Source organism: Bactrocera dorsalis, chromosome 5 (assembly GCF_023373825.1).
Source record: "Bactrocera dorsalis isolate Fly_Bdor chromosome 5, ASM2337382v1, whole genome shotgun sequence".
Classification (NCBI taxonomy): Eukaryota; Metazoa; Arthropoda; class Insecta; order Diptera; family Tephritidae; genus Bactrocera; species Bactrocera dorsalis.
The window spans coordinates 24,319,150-24,342,366 of NC_064307.1; the positions used below are offsets into that span (position 1 = coordinate 24,319,150).

At 36.1% G+C, this 23,217-nt stretch overlaps 1 protein-coding gene across 1 annotated transcript; it reads left to right on the plus strand.

Moving 5' to 3' along the window:
• The first annotated feature begins 7,208 nt into the window (after positions 1-7,208).
• Positions 7,209-22,361, plus strand: LOC105223965 (LIM homeobox transcription factor 1-beta). The gene is made up of 4 exons (XM_019989442.3): positions 7,209-8,601; positions 20,660-20,858; positions 20,942-21,597; positions 21,669-22,361. The coding sequence occupies exons 1-4, from the start codon at positions 7,845-7,847 to the stop codon at positions 21,914-21,916; spliced, it is 1,860 nt and encodes a 619-aa protein (XP_019845001.3). The 5' UTR covers positions 7,209-7,844; the 3' UTR covers positions 21,917-22,361.
• The last annotated feature ends 856 nt before the right edge of the window (positions 22,362-23,217 follow it).

Consider the following 23,217-nt stretch of genomic DNA (forward strand, 5'->3'; position numbering starts at 1 on the left):
TATTGAAGAAAAACTGCAAAATATAATGTGTTTTTTCTTTTCTGTTGTCCATCTTTGACATGCGATCAAACACTCTGTTACGAAAAATCATTAGAAGGACCTTTTTGTAGAAGATTCAATTTCCTACAAATTCTATGAAACGAGATAATTTTTTCAAATATTTGGAAAGCGAGATTGAATTTTCTATCTGATAGTAACAACAGAAGGGTTACAATTGCCTAAAAAACCTATTTTTCAGGAGCACCAGTCGAAAAAATGTTCGCTTATAAAGGATGACCCATTTCAAGGTTCCTACTTTTTAAAGGAAAAAACCACAGAAACTTTAAATTTAACGGCGAATGTTTATTATCACCCAAAAGAACATTCTTTGTCATTTATTTTTTGAAGATCACATTTTTCAAATGTTGGCCGCGGCTACGTCTCAGATAGGTCCATCCGTTGAGTCCACTGAGTAATTGGGGGAAATGATACACGTAATGTTTTCCTCCCAGGCCTGAATCGAAGAGCGATTGTCCGCATAGACTTAGACTTTACTCTTCCCCATAGGGAAAATACTAACTGTATGATATCACACGATCTTGGTGGGTCACGGGCCGGCCCAAACCATGAAATTATCTATTCACTGAAGTTGTCTCTCATATCAATTGATTGCTGCAATGTGTGGGAAGTGGCACTGTTTTGTTCAAACCAAATGTCGCCAAGATAACGAGCTTCAATTTCAGGCATCAAATAGTCGATTATCATGGCGTGATAAAGTTGCTAATTGACGGTTATGTTCTCATCGGCATCATTTTAAAAGAAATATAAAACTGTTGATTCCACCGACACACTAACCACGCCAAACCGTTGTTTTTTCAGATGTAATGATAGCTCTTAAGGTTGAAGGTTGGTCTTCGTCCTAAACGAACAAAATTTGAATCGAAAACGTGGGATCTTCTAGGAACTTTTCAAGAGCCCATGGAGCGAAGCTGTGTCGCTTAAAAAAGTCGATCGGTTTCAGTTCCTGCACAAGCTGTATTTTGTATGCTTTCATTTAAAATATCGACGTTAAATGCGTCAAGTCCGAGTTGCTGCAACGGCGCCGAAGTCGACTCTCCACGGTCTTCATGTACGCTCTCAGCTACGGCTGCTATATTTTCTTCACGGCTTGCTGGACGTGGTCTATTTGGTCCAATATTATCCAAAAATGAAATGCTGAGTCTCAAGATGGGTGGGGTTGTTGCGCTCAGTACGCAGATTATGTTGACCATAAATTGAGAGGAGCTCGCGAAATTCATTCTTTACAGAACGTGAATTTTCGCAATTAAGTTGAACGATTGTTTCAGGCGTAAGTCTTTCCATGATGGAATGTTAAAGAATTCTGAGCAAAATTAACATGACAGGCTTGACACAACTCACGCGTGATCTGTCAAAAAAAGGTTATCGAAAAAAGTTTGTCTACTTGGATCACCCGTTATTTATGCTATCAACGTTTTTCTTTGACGCAGAGTCAATATAGTAATAAAACCAAATTAATCTATGGTCTTCAAAATAAGTCAATATGAAGCCAAATTTGAATAATCCTTTCACGTTTTCGTTGAACAATAAAGTTGAACCCTTTCACTACATTTTTTTAATATTGCCAACATATGCTTTTTTCGATTGCACCTGAACTTAGTCCTTCCGTACTTATTTTTTAATAATTGGGTTAAGCTTTTGGAATATTAGTATTAGTATTAGTATAAAAAAAAATTTATCAAATATCTTCATATGTACATATGTATGTATATGTAAATGTAGGACTGTGCAGAGTATATTAATATACAATATACACTCATTAAATATATTCTTTCATTACAAATCAAATTTTTTTCTATTAAAGAGCTTTAAGCTTACATGTTTACTATTATCTATTGCACACACACATACGAACTCAAGTATGTATGTGTATATATCTGAATGTGTAAATAAAATATGCGATTTTGTAGTGTTTTGCTTTTGTCCCCAAGCAACAGCATATTACCCCCCTCCGCCTCACGGTTGTACACAGTAGATACTCGTACAACACAACAAACACTTCAGAAACCAATTGAAATCGTGCTCTTGGATAGATGGTTGTCTGGTTAGAAATTTAAATTGTTGCATTGGGAACACTGCCAATGTTCTTGGAACCCCTTAACGTTTGGCTAAACTTAGCTCTTCACGACCATAGACCTCTACTACACGCTATGTATGTATGTAGGTGTATATATGTGTGTGTGTGTTTGGCTGTATTGTTCGCATTAAAAACAGCAAAAGTAAAAACAAAGGCAAACGGCTAGAATAAATATTTCCACGCATCAACTGATCCATAAAAGAATCGAGTCAGAAAAGATGTGGTGCTGGCAACTTGGTAATGCCAGCATGCACAAGACAACAAAAACAATGCTGCAAGTCAAACAAAATGAACAAAGGAAAATGGATGAAACCAACTTTCTCGTACTCTTGGCAACGCCATATTTGGTTTGGCTTTCTAAGTAGACTTGACGTTCGACGTCGTTCAGGCGGAAAGTCAACTGATAGGGTGTTGTGTAGGGTATGACATAGAAAAAAAATTAGAGAAATTTGAATTTTGTTACTGAAAACTTCAATTTAACCAGCCATTTTGTTTTTATTTTTTAAATTTTTTTTTAACTAACTGTTAGACCCTAGAATACTAGATACAATTTTTTGTTGTCAAAGAGCAAGTAAGTCATATAAGGTTTATGTATGATTTTTTTAATGAAATTTCCTACTACTTATGACCTTTGCTTACTTGTGATCCGTATAAGTTTGAAAAATATTTGGTTGTTTTAATCTTTTTTTCGAAATTCTGAAGTGTAGTTGCTGTGGGCAAGACAAAAAAACCCTCAATCGCAAAGAGATTGTGTTACACGTATCAATTATCCGTCACACCCGAATTTTACAAGAAGCTCTCTGGTGCAGACTAAATAAAATATAAAGAGAGTTGCCACCTCTATGAAAGCAGTAAAAATATAATAATTGTTACAGAACCACATTAAAAACTTAAGAAGTTCAGAAAATTTTTTAGTTGAAAATACTTTTCGAAGAGAGTTGCCACCTGTTCAAAAATAATCTGAAAATTTTAATCGTTTTAAGGCAGTTTACAATTGAGAATTTTTTGTATAAGAGTTGCCACCTGTTCAAAAATAGCCTGAAAATTTTATGTTAGATACATAAATATATAAACACAGATTATAAACTGAAGCGGTTTAAGGCAGTTTACAATTGGAAAAATATTTACGAGGGTTGCCACCTGTTTAAAAAATACTTGCATAAAAAATTTTAATAACACAAAATTTCACATTTCCCAAATTAATGGTATCTTTTATCCATATTTTTAGGAAAGGTTGCAACTTTTTAAACTTTTTTGGAGAACCTTTTAATATAAAAAATATATAAATATATAAACAAAGGTTTTATTTACGGAATCTAATATATTTTAATCATTGGCAATTTATCTGGAAAAATGTTGGATACCATTGATTCCGCGGCTAGTCTCCAGGAGGACTTCGGAAAAAGATGTCTGGTGGTAAGAGAAATTTTTTTATTTAAAACTGTTTCAAATCAAAGTCAAGTCATCCTAAGATATACATATGTACATAAGTTTTTTTCGAAGTTGTTATCGAAAATCGGATTCCTTCGATTATCACCTGACAAAATAATCTAAGAACGTTGTTGTTGTTGTAACAGCAAAATTCTTCGGGTCTGCTCCGGTTACGTAGACCCGACTGCTGTGGGTCAAATCGATCGGTCAAGCCATTTCAGAGGAATTTGCCTCACTGAATGATAAACTGAAAGAACGTTTCGACAAGTTGAATTTTCTTTTCACATTCACATTTTCATATTCATTTGAAAAATTTAGAAGCCATTTGTTAAAAAACTTTCATCGATAAAGGAACATCATTCGTAAACTATGTACTAGATTATTTTACTGCGAATCTGCAGTCAAAATTTCAAGTAAATAGTCCTCGGTTCTATAGTCGCCAACTTGAAAAAGTTTTGAAAAAAATGCTTTGAAATCTTTTCGTGCTCCGATAGTATTTTAGCAACTCAACTCAATTTTATGATCGTAAAATACACAAACTTCAAGCCAAAATATTTTTTTCGAATGTTTGAAAATCCCGGGCTGACCTAGCCTAATAAATATCAAGCTTGCAAATGCTAATGAAAAAAACTCGTTTTATAGACTTTATTTTCGAAGAAGTAAACGCTAAGAAATCCTTTTTGTTTCCTCATTCGAGCACATGAACCGTTAGAAGTGATGGTTTAATACTCTTTAGCTCTTTTTCTTATTGGTGAAAACTGGTTATATAATTTATACCAAACCAATAATTCCAAATTACTTTCGAACTAACTCTACACCACATTGCAAAAATTATAAAATCTCCAAAATTATATTTTATAATTTTTATAAACATTCTTAATAAATTTTTTTTATTTTATAAATTTTCCTACACTCTCTCTTATACAAACACCCTATATTTATCGGCAAACTTTATGTATGCGCATAGCATTGCTGTGCTATTTATGTTCTGCCTTTGCAACCACAAAAAAAGTCGAATAACAATTGTACAAGAACAACACGACGTTGGCACGAACAAAAACAAGGCCACCATTTTTTCTTTTCAAAAGAAAGTGTCGTCCACTTTGTTTCCAAGTTGGCGAGAAAGTCTGCCTTCTTTCCACAATATCCACTGTTTTTTTGCTGCTTTTGTTTTCTGCGTCTTCGCCCATCCCCTTTAAATAGCTTACCGCCCTTTTGCTGTCTTGCCGCCCGCTGCCCCTTCTTGCATTGCCTGCCTTCGCGAGCAATCATCAAACCAGTCACCACTCACTCACGCTCACTTACTCGCTCACCACACAACGCTCGCCAATGCAGTCATTGCATAGAAAAGTGCCAAAGCGGCTTGCTGTGGCCGCCAACAAAAACAAAAACACAAACAACTACAATGCAAATACAAATGTGTTATGGAAAAGAGAGAAAAAGTTCGTTTTGAATTTTATGCCAACTTTACAGCAGTGTTTCCCCTCTTGGAAGTGCCGTTAGCACAAAAGCCATAAGTAAATTTCCCTTCTGTCATAGCAAATCGATTCTCTGCTCTCAGCAAAATTGCCTGCCAGCATTGAGCAGCGCCAGCCAATCAGCGCCCATGTGGGATGTGACCTCCTCTCCATTGCACACACAAGGCAAACTTAATCGTGCATGAGTGATTTCCTTCGCGCAAACGCTCGCAAACACTCGCAATTGCTTACGAGCATGTGCATGTGTGCATGTGAGTGTGTGTGTTTGTAGTTGGCAGTGAATAATTCGCTTGTGCTCCGTTGAGGGTTGACTCTGCCTGAAGTTGAGTAATAATAATCATTGGGTCATGCGCGTTGTTTGGCTTAAACTTACAACCCTTACCAAGTTAGTATGTTATCGCATTGGTTAGCCAGTATTGCCATGTGCTCGCAATATTGTTGTTATTATTATTTGTATTGCATTGGTTGGGTTTTTACTTATGATAATTATTAGTTTTTTAATATTTTAGAGAACACAAGAATTAATAAATTAAAAAAAAAATAATAAATGGAATTAAAAAATAATGTAATTAAAATTAATTATTATTTCACATGCAAAAATACATTTATTTATTATTTTAGTTAAAAAAAATTGGTGAAGCTCATCATTTTTTTTTTGTTAACTTTTTAATATTTTTTTTGGATTATTTGATCCTGAGAATTTCGTCTCATAATATTGCAAGCACTTTTCTGATCGAAAATTATAAAAATGTATCAAAGATTCTTAAATTTAAGGAACCACAAATAGACCACGTCCAGAAGAATATAATACAGCAGCCGTAGCCGAGAGTGTACACAAAGCCTGAGGACAGTCGACGCGGTGTCGTTCGCAGCAACTCGGACTGACGTATGGAACTACTTGGCGCATTTTACGTCGAGATCCTAAATTGGATGCGTACGGAATACATCTTGTGCAAAGACTGAAGATGCTCTACCTTCCACAGAGACATCGCTTCGCTTTATAGGCTTTTGAAAAGTTCCAAGAACAGCTGACGTTTTCGAGCTAAATTTTGTTCAGCGATGGAGCCCATTTCGATCTCCATGGGTATGTAAATAATCAAAATTGCCGCATTTGGATCGAGGAGTAGCCCGACGACATTCAAAAGCTGTCATTTCATCCAGAAAACAACGGTTAAATTTGAAGTTTCTGTGTTTTTTCTTTAAAAAAGTAGCGAATCCTTAAAGCGATTACCCTTTATTAAAGAATATATTACAAACTTTTGAAAAATATAATCTTTTGGAGCCTTCTAAAATTATAAATATTTATAAAACTAAAAATACGTGAGAAAACTCAAGAGTTGCTTCTTTCAAATTATAAAAATTTATAAAAGAAATCTAGAATACATTATTATAGAATTACATTATTACGAAAATATCAAAATGATAATAATTTAAACCCCGACGTTTGTGGGAAATATCTTCTTTTTAGTCTAATTTCTGGCTTTTGATGCCTGTAACATCGGGTTGATCCTTTTCTCTTCGAGAAGTCCTTCGAGTAAAGCGATTTGTGATAAAAAATGAAGGATTTGAAACAAACTGACGACTAAGCAATAAATGATACCACTGTGAGAGAGCTTCTAAGCTAAATGAAGGGTTCCAAGCAAATTAGAGAACAAGTTTCATATATTTTTGTGGTAGAAAATATGTATATTGAGTCTATATAAGTCTAAAATTGACAGTTTAGGATCATTTGTAAACCTATTTTGAAGAGCTTTTCACAATTGCGATCCCCAAGCAACAAAACCCTTTAAAATCAGAATCCTTCAGCCGATATAACTTGCTACTCAAAGCAAATTCGCTTGAAACTCAAATACTAGATCTTTCAGCATTCAGTAAGGTGTTGAACAGGTCCATGTGTCATTCTTCTTCTTTTTTATTGGCGTAGACACCGTTTACACGGTTATAGCGGAGTTTAAAACAAAAACTTTAACTTTAAAAATCCAACTAAGCGTGTATATCCACAGCTTAAGCGCTGGTCACACGATAAAATATTTCACTTCAAAATTTTTTTAACTATTTAAACTCATAAAGAAGTTTTGGCAACCCTGCTCACGACTTCCTATGACCGTTTAGTGGTGGTTGCTCCAGCCTATGTTTATCAGTGTTCACGTGTTATTGTTGTGGGAATATTATTGTTACTTGAACGACTTGTAAACACACGGAACGCGCACGAAGGGTTGAACGGCTATAAAGTTCTTGTTTTCTGTTTTTTTTGCGCATGCTGCAGCACGCTGCGGAGTACGCTCAGCGCTGACAATTGACAATGCCAATGGGCGCCCAAAAAGAGAGTCGCACGGCCGACTTTTATATGTGCGCTTGTGTATAACGGTGTTGGCAGTGAAATGTTATGATTTCATCGTCTGCAAATTCACATGTGAACTGACAGCGGACGTTGACGGTTGTGCATGCAAGTCAAAACGTTAAGTAACGGTATACAAAAACGCAGAAAAACACACACATACAAAAAATACAAATAAATAGTTGCAGTGAGTTTGAAAGTAAAAATAATATAAAATAAATACATACATACATACATAGAAAGTGAGTGCCGCAAGAGTGTTGCCACACGTGTTGAAACGCTGCAGTGGTCAGCAGTGAAAGTGCAAAATGTGCGTGAAAGCTCAAGCTTTTTACTAAAACAAATATCACAATTAAATGCGCGTAAACAGTGTGTGATTACAACAACAAAAAATTAAAAGAAAAATTTGCATAAGACATAACGGTGTCTTAATCGAGAGCAAAGTAGCAAACGCTGGTAGACAATGCTTGAATTCTATCCAATGCCCACAAACTTGAGTCGTGGCGCTGGCTTTTATTCACACCATCATCAGAATCATGGCGGTACGCGTACATTTGGTAATGCGCCCAATGCGGTCGGCAGCGCAACTGTATTGAATAATAGTGGCAACTGTGGACAGCAGCAACAACAACAGCAACAGCAGCAATTTCAACAACAACAACAACAACAACAACACCAGCAGCAACAGCAACAACAACTACAACATAATCAAGTGCAACAACAACAACAACAACAATTAACTGCCTCGCCGACGCATGCAACATGCGCTCCACTTAATCGCAGCAACAGCAGTACACCAACAACAGCGGCCACTTCGACACCCGCTACACCAACTGCAACCGTTTCCGCAACTGCAACAGCAGGCGCGTCCGTCGCGTCACCGCACCGCGGCGATCCGTCAGCAAAGGCGGCTTTTAACATAGCCGCAAGCGAAAAAGCCACTGCGGCAGCCCCCGAAGTCAATTCCAGTGCAACACTTGCAACCGCCATACCCGTGTGTCCCGCCGCCGCCACCGCTGCCGCCACTTCCACGGCACACATTTTAATGATACCCACTTCAATTTCAACATCGTGTTCGTCATCACCTTCGTCGTCGTCATCCTTAATGACGGTGTCCGCCTCCGTTATGGCTCCAACACCGGCCGCTTTATTGCCGACGGCGACGGCGTCGACGACAGCATCGCTGTCCGAACTGTCTGCGGGCTGTAATGGTCGAACAGGTATAATAAATACTAGTTAAGCGTTTTCGTAAAGTTTTGAATAATTTTGCGCAACAACAGCAACAAATTTCAATTGTGAAAAGTGTTAAAGGCAAGCGTTTTTGGGCAATTATCGCGTGTCGAGACATTCGCAAGCCATTTGAGCCATTCGCTAGGTTCCCCGCTAAGGTGTGTACATTCGTGGAAATTGCGTTAAAATATTGAGAATAGCTTGGTCATACTTTAAAAATAGTCAAGGTTAAAGTTGCATACACATATACAGAGGTGTGTTTGTGTTTTATTTATCTCAAGGATACTGGCTAGTCGTAGCTTTGTGTGGGTCGGCGCTTTAAGTTTACAAGAAGGCGTGATTAATTTGGGGTTTTCTTGAGAAGATTTAATAAAAGTAAGCTTTAAGAATTTAAATATTTATTTTCAATATTATTAAAAATTTTGATTTAAAGCGAAAAATATTTTTTAATTACACCTTATAAGTTTTGAATACATTTATTTCATACTTTTGGAAAATAATGGGTAACTAAGTCGCCAGAGTCAATTTTCAGATTTCTTGCCTTTTTTGTACTTTGTTACGTTACTGAGATGTACATTTTATAAGTGGTTTAAAATAAATAAGCGTTTTTTTGGCTCGGATCAAGAGGTTTGAGTACTAAACAAATTTTAGGCGTGTTGAGGGTTCGTGAAATATTAAAAAAAGAAAAGAACAAGAATTCTTTGGAAAATTGTTAATATAACTGTTACAGCGCTCAAGTGAACCTTTTTTGCATTCGTGGTTTCGGATATCATTCCTCAATGTCATGACATGAAGTACAGGAAGTATGATTAAACATTGAAAGCTTCTTCTTTATTGGCATTTAGTCGGAGATTGAGCGCTAAGCTATCGAAATAACGATTTACTCAATTTTAGAATAAGAAGTTGGTAGCAATTACAACGAGTGTGTTTTGTAAAAGTATTACTGTTTAAGGGAACATTTTCAGCCAAAGTTCACTCAACAAAGAATGTTGAAATAACACCCGAAAGGATTCAGTTCTACAAAAAAAAGTAAGGTTTTTTATGGGATGATGGTAATTCCCTTCTAGTGAAGTGTCAAAGCGTTGAGTTTATGGTATGCTTAACAGTAAAGTCTTTTCAAATAAATCTTTCAAAAAAAAAAAAATAGCTGCTAAAAATTATCGAAAACTTATACGGTATTGTGTGTTAAATATTTTTGATATCATATTCAAGAAAACTCAGCAGCTTCAAGGATTACAGAAAGCAAATTAAGGGGTTACATGGGTTCCTCGGTTAAAAAACAGCAGTTTTCAACAATTCTTTCTCATATAAAATATTAAATATTTTATTAGAAATTTGTATTATTACAAACATACACTATTAGCAAAGAAATCCTGAAATTAAAAAAAAAAATTTAAAAGTACCGTGCCATTTTCGATGACCCCTCGGAATAAAGATGCGCCCACGTTGACAGGATAACTCTTTACGGGATCATATAAAGTAAAAAATGCGTGTTTTAGTTAAAACCTTAACTTAGAACTTGGACGAAGGAAAAATAAAACAAAAAATCCTTCTTCCAATTCTTGAGGAGTTGTATCTCAAAGCCTGTGTAAAATTTTACGAATTTCGGTTGGATAGTTCTCGAGAAATCTTGTCATCCGTCTTCAAAAACACAGTTTCGATAAAAATGTGTTTAAAGACGGCACACTTAGCCTAGTTAGCCTCGAGTCCATAAGCTCTCAAGGCTGTATTTCCGAAATTATTCCTCGGATCAACTTGACAATATTCTAGAGGTATTGCAGAATTTAACAAGATAATAAAAAAATTGATTTTTTGAAACCCGTTAACCCATGTAACCTCTTAATATACAGTATTCTGATAAACTTACGTCCACGGTGGATAGCTTAGTTGGAAGGAGTTATTAAGCTGTTGAAAGGGATTTTTTTTTTAAACTACTTTGAAGCTGGCAAATTAAAAAATGTATGTGATTTATTACAAATGATTTTGTTATTTTAGTCCAAAATAATGAAAATTTATAGACTGAAAATTTATAATTCTTCGAAATGTAATTTTTAAAAGCTATTTTTTATGCTAGTTCCACAGAAAACATCTTGATAGATACTAGGATTGTAAAAGGCAAGCTTATATTATTTTTAAAACAATTTTATACAAAATTTAATTTTTTTGATTTGATGCAAAGTGCCCAAAAAAAGTATTACGTATATTATGAATTTTTTGGTTTGAGTTTGATAGAAGTGTTGCAACTTGGCTTCTACTGTCAACGGATCAATGTGAAGCTAAAAATAAAGAGTTTAGTGGAAGTACCTTCTCAAGCTCGGGGGAGCTCAGTTGATTCAAAATTTTCTCTTTCAAAATGACAATTTTGCATTATAGAGCGTGAACCATTTTATGTGAGAAATGAAGTCAATCAACGAGAATTTAAAATACTTAGTGTAAAAGAATCTATAGAAGAATTTCGTAATCGTTTTTTTCTTTCTTAGAAAACCTTGATAACGTATTGCGATTCAACCGCTGGATAATAGACATGTAGGTGACTTAAAAGATAGCATCTCTTAGGTATCCCCTTTCGTTTCAATGGGTCTCAACTTCATTTATTATAAGACTGTCTAGACAAAAAAATCAGATTTTGTGAGCAAATTAAAGTTTTCAACTGACTACAACCTTAAACGGTGACTCAAAATAAAACCTCTTCTCAACAAATTATATAAAAGGTAATCATATGAATGCTTCTTTGAACAAGAATATGTGATTTCAGCAGAATTCTGCAGCATTAACTCAAAAATCACGTTTTTTGATTTATGCCGGTCTTGCAGCAAATGAGCGATATGAATACTTAACTCCATCAAGTCGAATTAAGCTCCGAAGTCAATAATTTGTTGGGAAATTGTTGCGTTGTCTTGAACAATAATCTATGCCAGGTATATTTTGTGAAATAAAAAAGTTTTCTTAACAAAGACAGCTATTTGTTAGGTGATCCAAGTAGAAGTACTTTTTTCAAAAGCCTTTTTTGACATGTCAGACTTTTTGACAGATTACGCTATATCGATATAGTCGATACCGACAAATGAGCGTCTGCTTGGGGAGAAAAGAACGTGGGCAAAATCCATTTAGATCCATTTCTCAAAAACTGAGATTAGAACTGATTTAAAGAACAAATCTGGTATCTATCACATCCGTACTAAAAAATTTCAGTCAAGGAAAGAAAGGAAAAGTAAACTGCAATTAACAATTTTATTTACAGTTAGTTAAAAAAAAATCATTACATAAATTGTTCCTCAAAGTAATGCGGGATATATGAGCACCCAAACATTGGTTGCGGATTAAAAACTTGAACCGACTTAAAAAAATCATAGATATTATTTACACGAATTTTCAGATTAAAAATTTGCTGTTTTAGTTGGGAGGAAGGTTAGAAATGTAGTATTAGGCTAGTGCTGAAGCGTATGAAAATGTTAAAAAGTAAAAAAAAAAAAACTAGAAACCTATTGGAAAAGTGAGCTAAAATAACAAAAATGTAGGAAAAATTACTTATGGACGAGACGAGGTTGGGAAGAGGATTGGGAGGCGAGTCGTTGAATTTTTAAGCGTTAAAAATGGTTTATCGTGATTTCCGGCAAAACTACGAGACCAATGGAAAAGAGTTGTATGATAAAATTGGAGAGAATTAAAGGTTGTATAAGTTTTACCTGCAACCTTTTTTACATAACCTCAAAATTTATGTCAAAAATTCAAATAACCAAGTTATTGGTGATATATTATTATTTTTTTTTAAACATGTTTTTTGCATGAACTCTGTTATTTTTTTTAATTTAAAATAAAATTTTTAAATTTTAATTTAAATTTGAATTTAAATTTTTAATTTTTAATTTTTTTACCCCATTTTGTCATTATTGGAAAATTACCTTGATTTTTAATCAAAAATTCTCAATTTAAAATAGCAGCTTTTTTTTAATTTGGAATGTATATTTTTTGATAATATAAAAATACACACTTCTTCTTTATTGCGCAATATTTTTTTATTGCACAATAAAATTATTCAATTTTAAAATTGAATTTTTAGAATATTTGACAAGTTGCTAAACCTTTTTTACAATTTTTTTTACTTGTTCCTTGTGCTTGTTTACTTTTCGTTGGTTGTTTTTAATGGCATTAACTTTTCTTTAAATATTTTGTTCAATTATAAACTTGCTTTGCTATACGTCACAGTTGAACAATATGTAAAATCTTGAAATTTCATACAAATCACTTGAATTGTTATTCCAAATGAATTTCTTGACGAATAAACTACATGCCTTGCTAATTAAAAGTGTGTGAAAAATATTGAATTCTTCTGCATTAAACACTTAAATATCACCCTAACATTTTTGCTCACTTTTTAGCTTGAAATTGAAACATAATATTTACATAAGAAAAAATCTTTAAATGTGCACTGGCTTTTAATTTTCTTCTAACCCCGACCACAAGTCAAGCAGCTTAAGCCAAAAAGCAGTTATGTATTTACAATTTTATTTATTTATTGCAAGTAAAATAAAGGCAAAGCAACAAACACACACGCACGACAAATTGTAGGCAACTATTTGAAGGCAAAACCCTAAAGCCAACACACGCACACATGCAAACTCCACAACAGCAGACCCAGCAGCCCACGCACCTACGCGTATGCTACACAATTTGTGCCTTTTATAAGTATGACTGTGTGTGTATTTGTGTGTGTGGCTGTGTAGGTGCAATGCCCGCCGCTTGCCTCGTTCGGAATGCGATGCACGTAAGTTGACCACGAAATTATGCCGGCAATGAACCTGAAAAGCGCACACACCAATTATATAACGCAGCGATTGGATGGCCACTAAAAATTTGCATGCGTCCATCAGCACACACGCACACACATACATACAAACACATACACATAAATACCTGCTTAAGCCATTATGAAGCGCCATTTCGTGCATTTCAAGCACAGCAAATTCTTCACACACACACACATACGTCCATATACATGCATACAAACAAATAGCCTGCAGATCCACTCATTCTTCGGTTGATAACAGATGCCACTTCGAATTTTTGAAATAAACACACATTTTTCTTACTAAATTTCATGCGCATAAACTCCTAGAATTTTGCAAAATTCGCAAACAATGTCAGAATGTCGAGAAACGCCTCAAGTCTACTAAATACTACTACAGCGCAGATAAATGTGTATGTGTGTGTGTGCGTCGCAATGCATGTCTAAACTAGTAAATATTGTACAAGCGCTCATTTAAATGCATATTATTAGAATATATGTGAGCTTTGTACATTTCTATATACATACATATATACATATGTGTGTATCATGTATAAATGTATGTGTTATATACATACATATGTGTGTTTTGAGCTGCTTTCACTGCACTTTGGCTTAACGGTATGTCGCAGCGCTGTGCTCCACCACAAATATTCCTGTTGACATGTGTGCATGCGAGCGACAAGCCGTCGCCAAATGCAACTCTGCGTTGTGGGCGTTCGACTTCACCTTCCAACGGCTAGGATACCGTTAGATGAAATGTTTTCTGCACTCCAACCATTGATGTCCCGAACTAAATGAGGCTCAAGTAATTTTCGCCACAATTTTAGAGTGAGTTCCGAGGCAGTTGGTCTTGAAGACTTAAAATGATGTTGAGTGGAAATGTATAATATTTTAAACTGGAAATTTATAGTACTTTAAATTTATAGAGAAATTAAAATTTAATTTATAATTTTTTTTTTTGATTTTGAGTATATGAGACTCTTTGAAATAGAGCACAGCCCTCCTAGAATAAAAGCTGTTACTCTCTCAAAACTCTTTTGATCAAGCATAAGTAAGATGATTACCAAAGGCTCCCATAACCTTCTTTGAAAGAAAACTGCTATCACTAGATTTGAGTTTAACAAGTCAAAGCTATTTGAAATTTCAAGAGATGCAACTGAAATTTAACTCCAGTTCCTTTTTTTTCTGCTATACTGAAGTTTGTGAAGTACTAGGTTCAGAAGAAGTTAATATTTAAGGGATTATAACATTTGAAAGTCAGAAAAAAAACATTATTTTTTGTGAATTTTTGTTGAAGAGGCATTTCAAATTAAGAATATGTTAATTTACGAAATTTAATGTACTTTAGTAATCGGTGACTCCTTCCGAAAAGTTGTGGGTCTCCTTGATTCCGAAGCCGACCTCTATGAGGACCTCCACAATGTTCCCAGACAGCCGGGTTTACGTAACTGGAACGCACCCATATTTTTTATCCGGCGAGAACTGTCAATTTGGCTGAATTCTGCTGCCATAACAACAAAAACAACAACTGTTCCTCCGTAAACGATGTCTAGTGGAGGGTTTACTGCTCAAAATTATTTCAAGCTCCCAAAAAAATATTACTGGTGCAATACATAGATGAATGCAGGTAGCAATAGAAGAACTAGTCAAAATTTTGAATTTTAATAAATGACGTATTCCTAAAAAATGCGTTTTTTGTTCAAAAAATTTACGTATAGAGTGGCTCAAAAAAGGTCTTATGAAAAGTCTTATTTTTTCGATTATTACCTGACAAATATATTCAAAGGAGGTCGTGTGTAGATTTCAAGTGGATCGGTTAGACGTTTCGGAGAAAATGTTCCATTTTTTCTTTAGAGACATTATTCCATCAGTGTAAACTTTTCTGGTTTCTCTGCGACAAGTAAATTTCACAGGCTTCTCTTGAAGCCAACATTACTCCATTAAGGGTGTTTTGAATTGACCAAAACAAATGGTAGTCCAATGGTGCAAGGTCAGGACTATATGATAGATGCACCAAAACTTGCCAGCCAAGCTCGCCCAGTTTTTGCCGAGTTATCAAAGATGTGTGTGGTCTAACGTTGCCTTGATGGAAGACGAAGTTCTTTCTGTTGATCAGTTCTGGCCGTTTCTTTCGATTGCTTGCTTCAATCTCATCAGTTATTGACAGTAAAATGTAGAATCAATCGTTCGACCAGGCTGGATCAGCTCATCGTAGTTAATTCCTTTCCAATCCCACCAAACACACAGCTTTGCGACCATTTGCTGAGCTTCACCACGCTTGGACATCAAACATCGAGCTTCTTTTGGTAGCCAGTCTTTTTTAAATGGTTCAAAACCGTTTGATGATGAATGTTCCGTAGCGATGTCGTGGCTGTTTGTGCGATGGTACTGGTCAATCTTTTCTATAATTTCATCGACTTTTTCAACGATAAGTCGACCAGAGCGAGGTGCATCTTTCACACCGAAATTCCTAGAACGGAATACGAAAAGACTTTTTTGACTACCCAATATATTGATTTTTTCCTCCGAAGACATAACTTCTCTTACTCTTTCTTTAATGGTACAATTTTCCAATTAAAAAAAACAATCAGATTGGATTGAATATATACCATAATATATAGTCCATTGAAAGAACTTAATAACTGATTGGTTAAGTCAACGATTTCTTATTGCAAATGATTCGAAATCCCCTAGTTCGACTAGACAGTAGACCCATTGATATCTCACGAAAATTCGTATTCAAGATTCAGAGATCTGTTATTACCTCTGCCGTCTCGAGTGGCCTTAAACCAATGTTTAAATTATTACAGTTTACACTGTCACGCGGTCAAACAAAATTTCTCTAGTTTGTGGGCAAACATAGTTAAGAAATTGCTGCAGGGCAGGATTTTCGGGCTAATTTTAAAAAGTGTCGATGAGTATTTCAAGTTTTCCATATAAATAATACGAAATAAGTCTTTTGCAATAAAAATACTATTAATCCTGAACCAGTTTGGAAACATTTTTTATATCATGGATAATTGTAGAGCAGACAATTTTTTCAAAAATCCACCTCAATGGAGTTTTTTTTTCAATTCAAAAATTTTTATAGTTAAAAATTTTTAAAAGCGCTTACCCATACCTTTGAACATTTTCCTAACATTTTTACTTCTTATATACAAGTATGTGGGTTCATTTTAATCCATAAATTCGATAAGTCAGCTTTTTGACACAGCCTAATAAACAGGTTTGTATTTATAGAACGCGAAATAGCAGTGTCATTTATTAAACAGCAGTCAACTTACAACCAACCAAACCCACACACATACATACATACATATTTATGTAAGGATATGAACATGTTTGTAACATATTTGTATTGACTGTTTCGAAATCATACTCGTTGCCCCATCGCTTGTCCTTAGTCAGTCAAATCATGGATAGATAAGCAATTTATCATAATTCGAGTGCCTAACTGTCATGCTGTCAATCGACAGTATTTATTTTGTTTCACTTTGTTTTCGTTCTGTTTTTGTCTGTTTTGTTCGTTTTTTATGCCTTTATTATTTGTTCGAATATCGCAGATAACCTGTTATCAAGCAGCTAATGTGTCTCTAAATAGGCGCTTTGTGGCAGATATTGGATACAATTTTCAACATTTGACACGCAACAATGAACCCTAAGCGCTCGAATGGATGACGGCACACAGATACTCATAACTACAAAGATGTATGTGTATATGTCAGGCTGCATTGTGTGATTATTAGGGGGTTATATTCACTTGAGTTTACAAAAATCGAATTTATTTTTTGCATATATGTATGTACATATAATATATATGTTATATATGATGTTTATATGTATATTTGAAATTATTCCCCGAAATTTTGAAAATTATCCCGCAAATAGTTTCGGAGATATGATATTTTAGCCAGTCTGAACACTCGGAAATCCTTACACACTTCGACTTCATACCAAATCAGCTGGATCATGAAGTCTGGCGACACCTTCTCTGCCCATATACCGGCGAGGGAGTTGAGGGTGGAAAGAAGCCGCTACAGGAGAATGGCAGTGAGCTTCTTTACGGATGCGGTCAAAGCTTGGCGTGAAGATTCGCGGAGGGTTTTACTGTACGGAGCTCTCTATCAACTCCAGCCACAGATTTCCTGCCTATTGCAGTGTTTTCCAAGCCGAGATTGCAGCCATTAAGGTAGCAGACAATATACTGCTCCGGAGTGCAGCCTCCTTCAGCGAAATAATCATCCACTCAGATATCATGTCGGCGATATTAGCTTTGAACTCATTAACAGTGCATTCAGGGTTGGTCAGGGAGTGCCTAACCTCGCTAGCAATAGCATGGACAGTCTTTGTGATGAGACTGGTATGGGTGCCAGGTCACAGTGGAGTTGCAGAAATTTTAAAGCTGATGAGCTAGCAGCGAAAGGCACTCTAGAACCGCTTTTAGTACAATGAGAGCGGGTCGGTGCTCCCGTATCCTCTTATGTTCTACTACTAGATAGCGGGGCTTCGCGGAAGCTATCGCAAAAGCCTTTTGACCGATAATGGATCACAAAAGATCTAGGGATCTCTTTGTCCTCAGCAAGATTAGCCTCTCCTTGCTCTTAGGCTGGAAATCTTACCAGACGGAACCTACAAAAGTTGAGGTGGAAACCACTCAACACTTCCTTCTTGACTGTCCCGTGGTTGAGAGGTCAAGACTTAAACACTTGGAAGCCTATAATTTATAAGTTCGAACACAGGAGTTCTTCTTTTCTATGGCTTTACAAAGGACTACATACATATAGTAGTCCACGTGCGATCTCTCTAGATCAGTCATTAAACCTAAACTAATCTAACCTAATGGGCTTCCAAAATCCATCAGTGAGCAAAATTTCTTTTTACCGATCGATTTAAAGATTTGCACACGATCTTCTTAGACATATTCGTAAAGTAGTGATCGAAGCAATAAAATTTTTGATAGAAATTTCAACTATTGAAGCCAGTCTAAAGTCAAAATGTTGACTAGTCGTGCGATAATTATCTGTGTTCATCTATTGTAATAATGATTTTGTTTCTTTTTGTTTTTGGCTTTTGGATTTGAGTTATTTATAAGCTGAAAAATCTTCTATACGGGTCCGATACTTTTTCGGATGTTGCCTGTATGTAGATCGACTACGGAGTCAAAGCAATTAAATTTTTTTCAAAATAAATCGCTGATTACTTTCGAAACAATCATCATAAAATCTATTGGGCATACGAGTATAATGTATTGACAACCCACTATTTTATACCTGAAACTGAACCTCGTAATCTCGGCGACATTTGATTTTAGCCAGCCGGCGCCGCTTCTTCAACTTCTGTAAGCAGGTCGATTGCCCACCAAAATCGTGTGACACCGTTACACTTTTTCATGTGGGGATATGTAAAGTCTAAAGTCTATGCGAATAATCCCGCTTCGATTCAGGACTTGCAGCTAAACATCATTCGCTAGGTACCAGTCGAAATGCTCGAACGAGTCATCGAAATGTGGACTCAACGGATGGACCGCCTGAGACGTAGCCGCGGCCAACATTTAAAAGAGATAATCTTCAAAAAATAAATGCCAAAGAATGTTTTCTCAAATGATAAAAACATTCCCCATTAAATTTGAAATTTCTGCGTTTTTTCTTTCAAAAGTAGGAAAGCTCGAAATTTATTACCCTTTATATAAACACATGCAATTTATCTATAAACCTGCGCCGAATAGATCGAGAACTAATGGATTTATAGATAATCAAGTGCAATAAGCATTCCTATGTATAAATATGTATGCACGTATATATTCATATATTTATTGCATTTATTTATATGCTCTTTTTATGCATTTTCCATTGATACAATTCTTCGTATTCGTTTAGGGTACTGCATATACAATTTGTGAAATTCAATAGTATTATCTCAATCAATAAATGAGTTAGTAAATAAATATACTCAAATATACACATACATATGTATGTATATATAAATTGTATTATCTGTTTGATATCGCTTTATCGCTTATTCAGAGATAGAAAGGATTAAAGGTTACTTTGTTTACAAAAATCTAATTTACGGTAGTCAAGTTCGTATATAGGATACACAATCAATAGGGAATGCTAGAGAGCCATGAAATAAGACTTTTTCGGGTCTGAATTGAAAGATGTTAATGTGAGGGACATTTGGTTCCAACAAGACTGCGCTAGATGCCTCACAGCCAATGAAATAATCAATTTGTTGAAAGAAACTTTGATAACCCCACTATCTGACGTCATGGGCTTGTGGCGTGGCCTCCAAGATCGTGCGATTTAACAATAACGATTGGACTATTCTTATAGAGTTTTGTGAAGTCGCTTGTCTACGCGACCATTGACGCTTTTAAGGAAAACAACCGGCGCGTTATTGTTGACATATAACCTCAAATGCTGTAAAAAGAAGTCGAAAAGGTCTCTAAGCTGGAATTTATTCGAGTCAGCCGCAACGGTCAGCCTTGAAATCTAACGCAAAATTACTCTTCCCAATAGGAGTTGAGTTACATTGGACTGACTGGGCAAATAAAAAGCAAAGTGCTCTCTCGACGAACAAAGACCAAACTTTATTGCTAATCAAGAAACTGCGGCCGCGCTGACTAGGTCATATTCTTCGGATTGAAGAGATCACTCCAGCTTTGAAGGTTTTCAATTCAGTAACCGCCGGTGGCAGCAGAGGAAGAGGAAGATTTCCATTCCGTTGGAGATATGTTGGAGAAGGGCCAGCTGAACTTGGTATCTCGAATTGGGGCCAAATAGTGAATACCCAGACTTGTTGGATCACTTGATGGCCAAAAATCAGCAAATAATATAGAAGTTGCTGTTTAATTTCGTCCAAAGCTGTTTTGTTGTATCTTTTGTCTCTGTCACTTTGAAAGGGTCTTAGTTCCCACTAAACTCTGCATAGATTTTAGAGGTCTACAAGACTTAGAATTCATTGTAATTGTACCTCCGGTAGTGTAGACAGTGAAAGAGTAATAAAATTGTCTTTATATCCAGTATTGTTGGAAGACTAGACACCAACATTGCTTTAGAAGAACAGTAAATAGTTACCACAAGCAATAGAACAGTAGTTTCCGCTACCAAATTCTCCAGCGTCAATAAGGTTCGAACTAGTTTTGGGGGGTTGTTGCTAAAGTTGCTTTAACCCACGAACTAACCTCAAATATATCATATTTTCTTGTAGCTTTTCACTAAAATCATAAAATATAAACCACAAATCTTCTTTATTTGCAGAAGTTGGACAGGTGAAGTGCGAGAAGAATTACGAAATATGCGAAGGTTGCGGACAAAAGATACACGATCGTTATCTCATGAATGTCGGCGAATCGAACTGGCACGAACACTGTCTATCTTGTTGTTATTGTGGAATACAGTTGTTCAATACCTGCTACGTGCGCAATTCAAAGCTTTATTGTAAACTCGATTACGAACGGTAGGTAAAATTCCGAGACACGCCAAAACAGCAACCAAAAATGGACGAAATTAATCAAAAATAAACAAAATTGTATTTTTTAGATTATTCAGCATCAAATGCACCGGCTGTTGTCATCCGATTCTGCCACATGAGATGGTCATGCGACCGATACCCGCTTTCATTTACCACCTGCCTTGTTTCATCTGCTACATTTGCCGACTGCCACTGCAGAAAGGCGAGCAATTCCTGCTGCGTGACGGCCAGCTCTTCTGCTGTCGACACGATCTCGAGAAAGAGCTCTACTTGGCGACAGCACAGCATTGCGGTTTCGTCGGACTGGACGATGATGATTTGATGCGCCCGCGTGATGGACGACGCGGCCCAAAGCGGCCACGCACCATATTGACATCACAGCAGCGCAAACAATTCAAAGCGTCCTTCGATCAATCGCCCAAGCCGTGTCGCAAGGTGCGCGAGGCGCTCGCAAAGGACACCGGACTGTCGGTGCGCGTGGTGCAGGTGTGGTTTCAGAATCAACGCGCCAAAATGAAGAAAATACAACGTAAGGCGAAAAATGGCGGTGGCAATGGCGGTGCGGTGAGCTCGCGCAGCGGCGATGAGAAGGATTTGGGTAAGGACGACAAGGATATAAAGCAAGAATGTGGCATAGCGGGTGTGGATGGCGCTTATTTGAGTTTAGGCGACAGCGGTTTCGGCAGTCAACCGCTGAATCCGAACCTACCCTTCTCGCCCGATGGTGTGTAGTGTGAAATTCTCCATTTGTAATCATTGCCAATATTTATTTTCTTCTTTTTTTGATTCCTGCAGATTACCCGCATAATTCGAATGATAGTTTTTGTAGCTCCGATTTGTCCTTGGATGGCAGCAATTTCGATCAACTGGACGATGACACCGATTCGTTGTCACTCAACAATCTGGAGCTGCAGTCCACCGGCTCCTCGGGTAATCAACACTCCAATCCACACGACATCATCGCCAATCTCAGCACGAGTCTCGTCAATCCGATTGACAAGCTGTACTTGATGCAGAATTCTTACTTTAATGTAGAGCAATAAACCAAATTGACCGTTATGGAATAGAGGATACGAATTTATTAGTATTAAGCTACATGTCAAGTGGGGTGGGGACTTGTTGTGGGCGCAGCAAGCACCATGTATGTATATGTGAGTTGAGCGGATTTTGTTGCACGTCCCAGGGGTAAAAAAAAAACCAACAACACAAAAACAATAACAAAACCATAATGAAAAACTATGCGGCAATTAATTATTTATATGTACTATATACATACATACATACATCCATACAGCGGTATGTCTAAGTTAATACCCAAGAAACCAAAATAATTAGGCAGATTCTGGCATGTTGCATACACCTGTAGTAACAACATTTGTGATTTAAAATTTAAATTTTATCTAAAACAGATCTTATTATTGTTAGTTTTAAATAAATAAAACAAAAAAATATAATAATAAATTAAAATAAAATAAATTTAAAAGTTATTACAAAGCAATATAACTATACTTTCTTTTCGGAGGGATCGAGTATAAATTATGAATGTGGTAAGAAGGTCTAAAGAGTGCCATAGTAACTACTGAACTGAAAGAGAACCCTTAAAAATGTATAATATCTGATCAAATTTGACCCGGACTGATAAAAAAAGAACTTTTGATAAGAATCTGACATTGACAAGCGTCATAACCAAAACTTTAATCGAAATTTGTTGAGTCGATCAATGAAAGATGTTGATATTCTCTATTTCTTTGATGCCAACTATCATAGATGATTTTCATTAATTAATAATTTTTGAAGACGAACCCATTCAGTCTTCAGTGACCAGTATATAGTGTCACAAGTTGCCGGAATCTGTCCCGAAGACGTTTATAATTTCTTTGAATCATACTATATATCATTCCACTAACAGATTTGCCCGTCGCAGGTCAGGAGTTAATTGCAAGGTCCTGCATCAAACTGCTGTTTTTTTGCTTTCGGAACAGCTCCTTTGGGGTATAGATCTCACCATCCTAGAAGCGGCTCTGAAGCAAACTCGTCAGCCAGTTTTTTCCTGGCGTTGCCCGGTGCAAACTGACAGGTGGTTTAACACTGCTGAACCAGTAGTTTTGTACCTAAAAGCAAATAATCCAGAGAACTGAAACTGAAGTCAACAATAGAGAACGAAGTTTCTTAACTACCAAAAAAGACCTTAATCATAGCCTTTTATCACTATTAATATTTGACAGAATCAATCCGTTGAACAACCCAAGAGTAGCCTCATCTCACCATATGTATAACTTTTATAGCAGCTTAGCCATTCGTAGAGTAATACCGAAAGCTCCGTCAGAATCGGGAAGGACCTCTC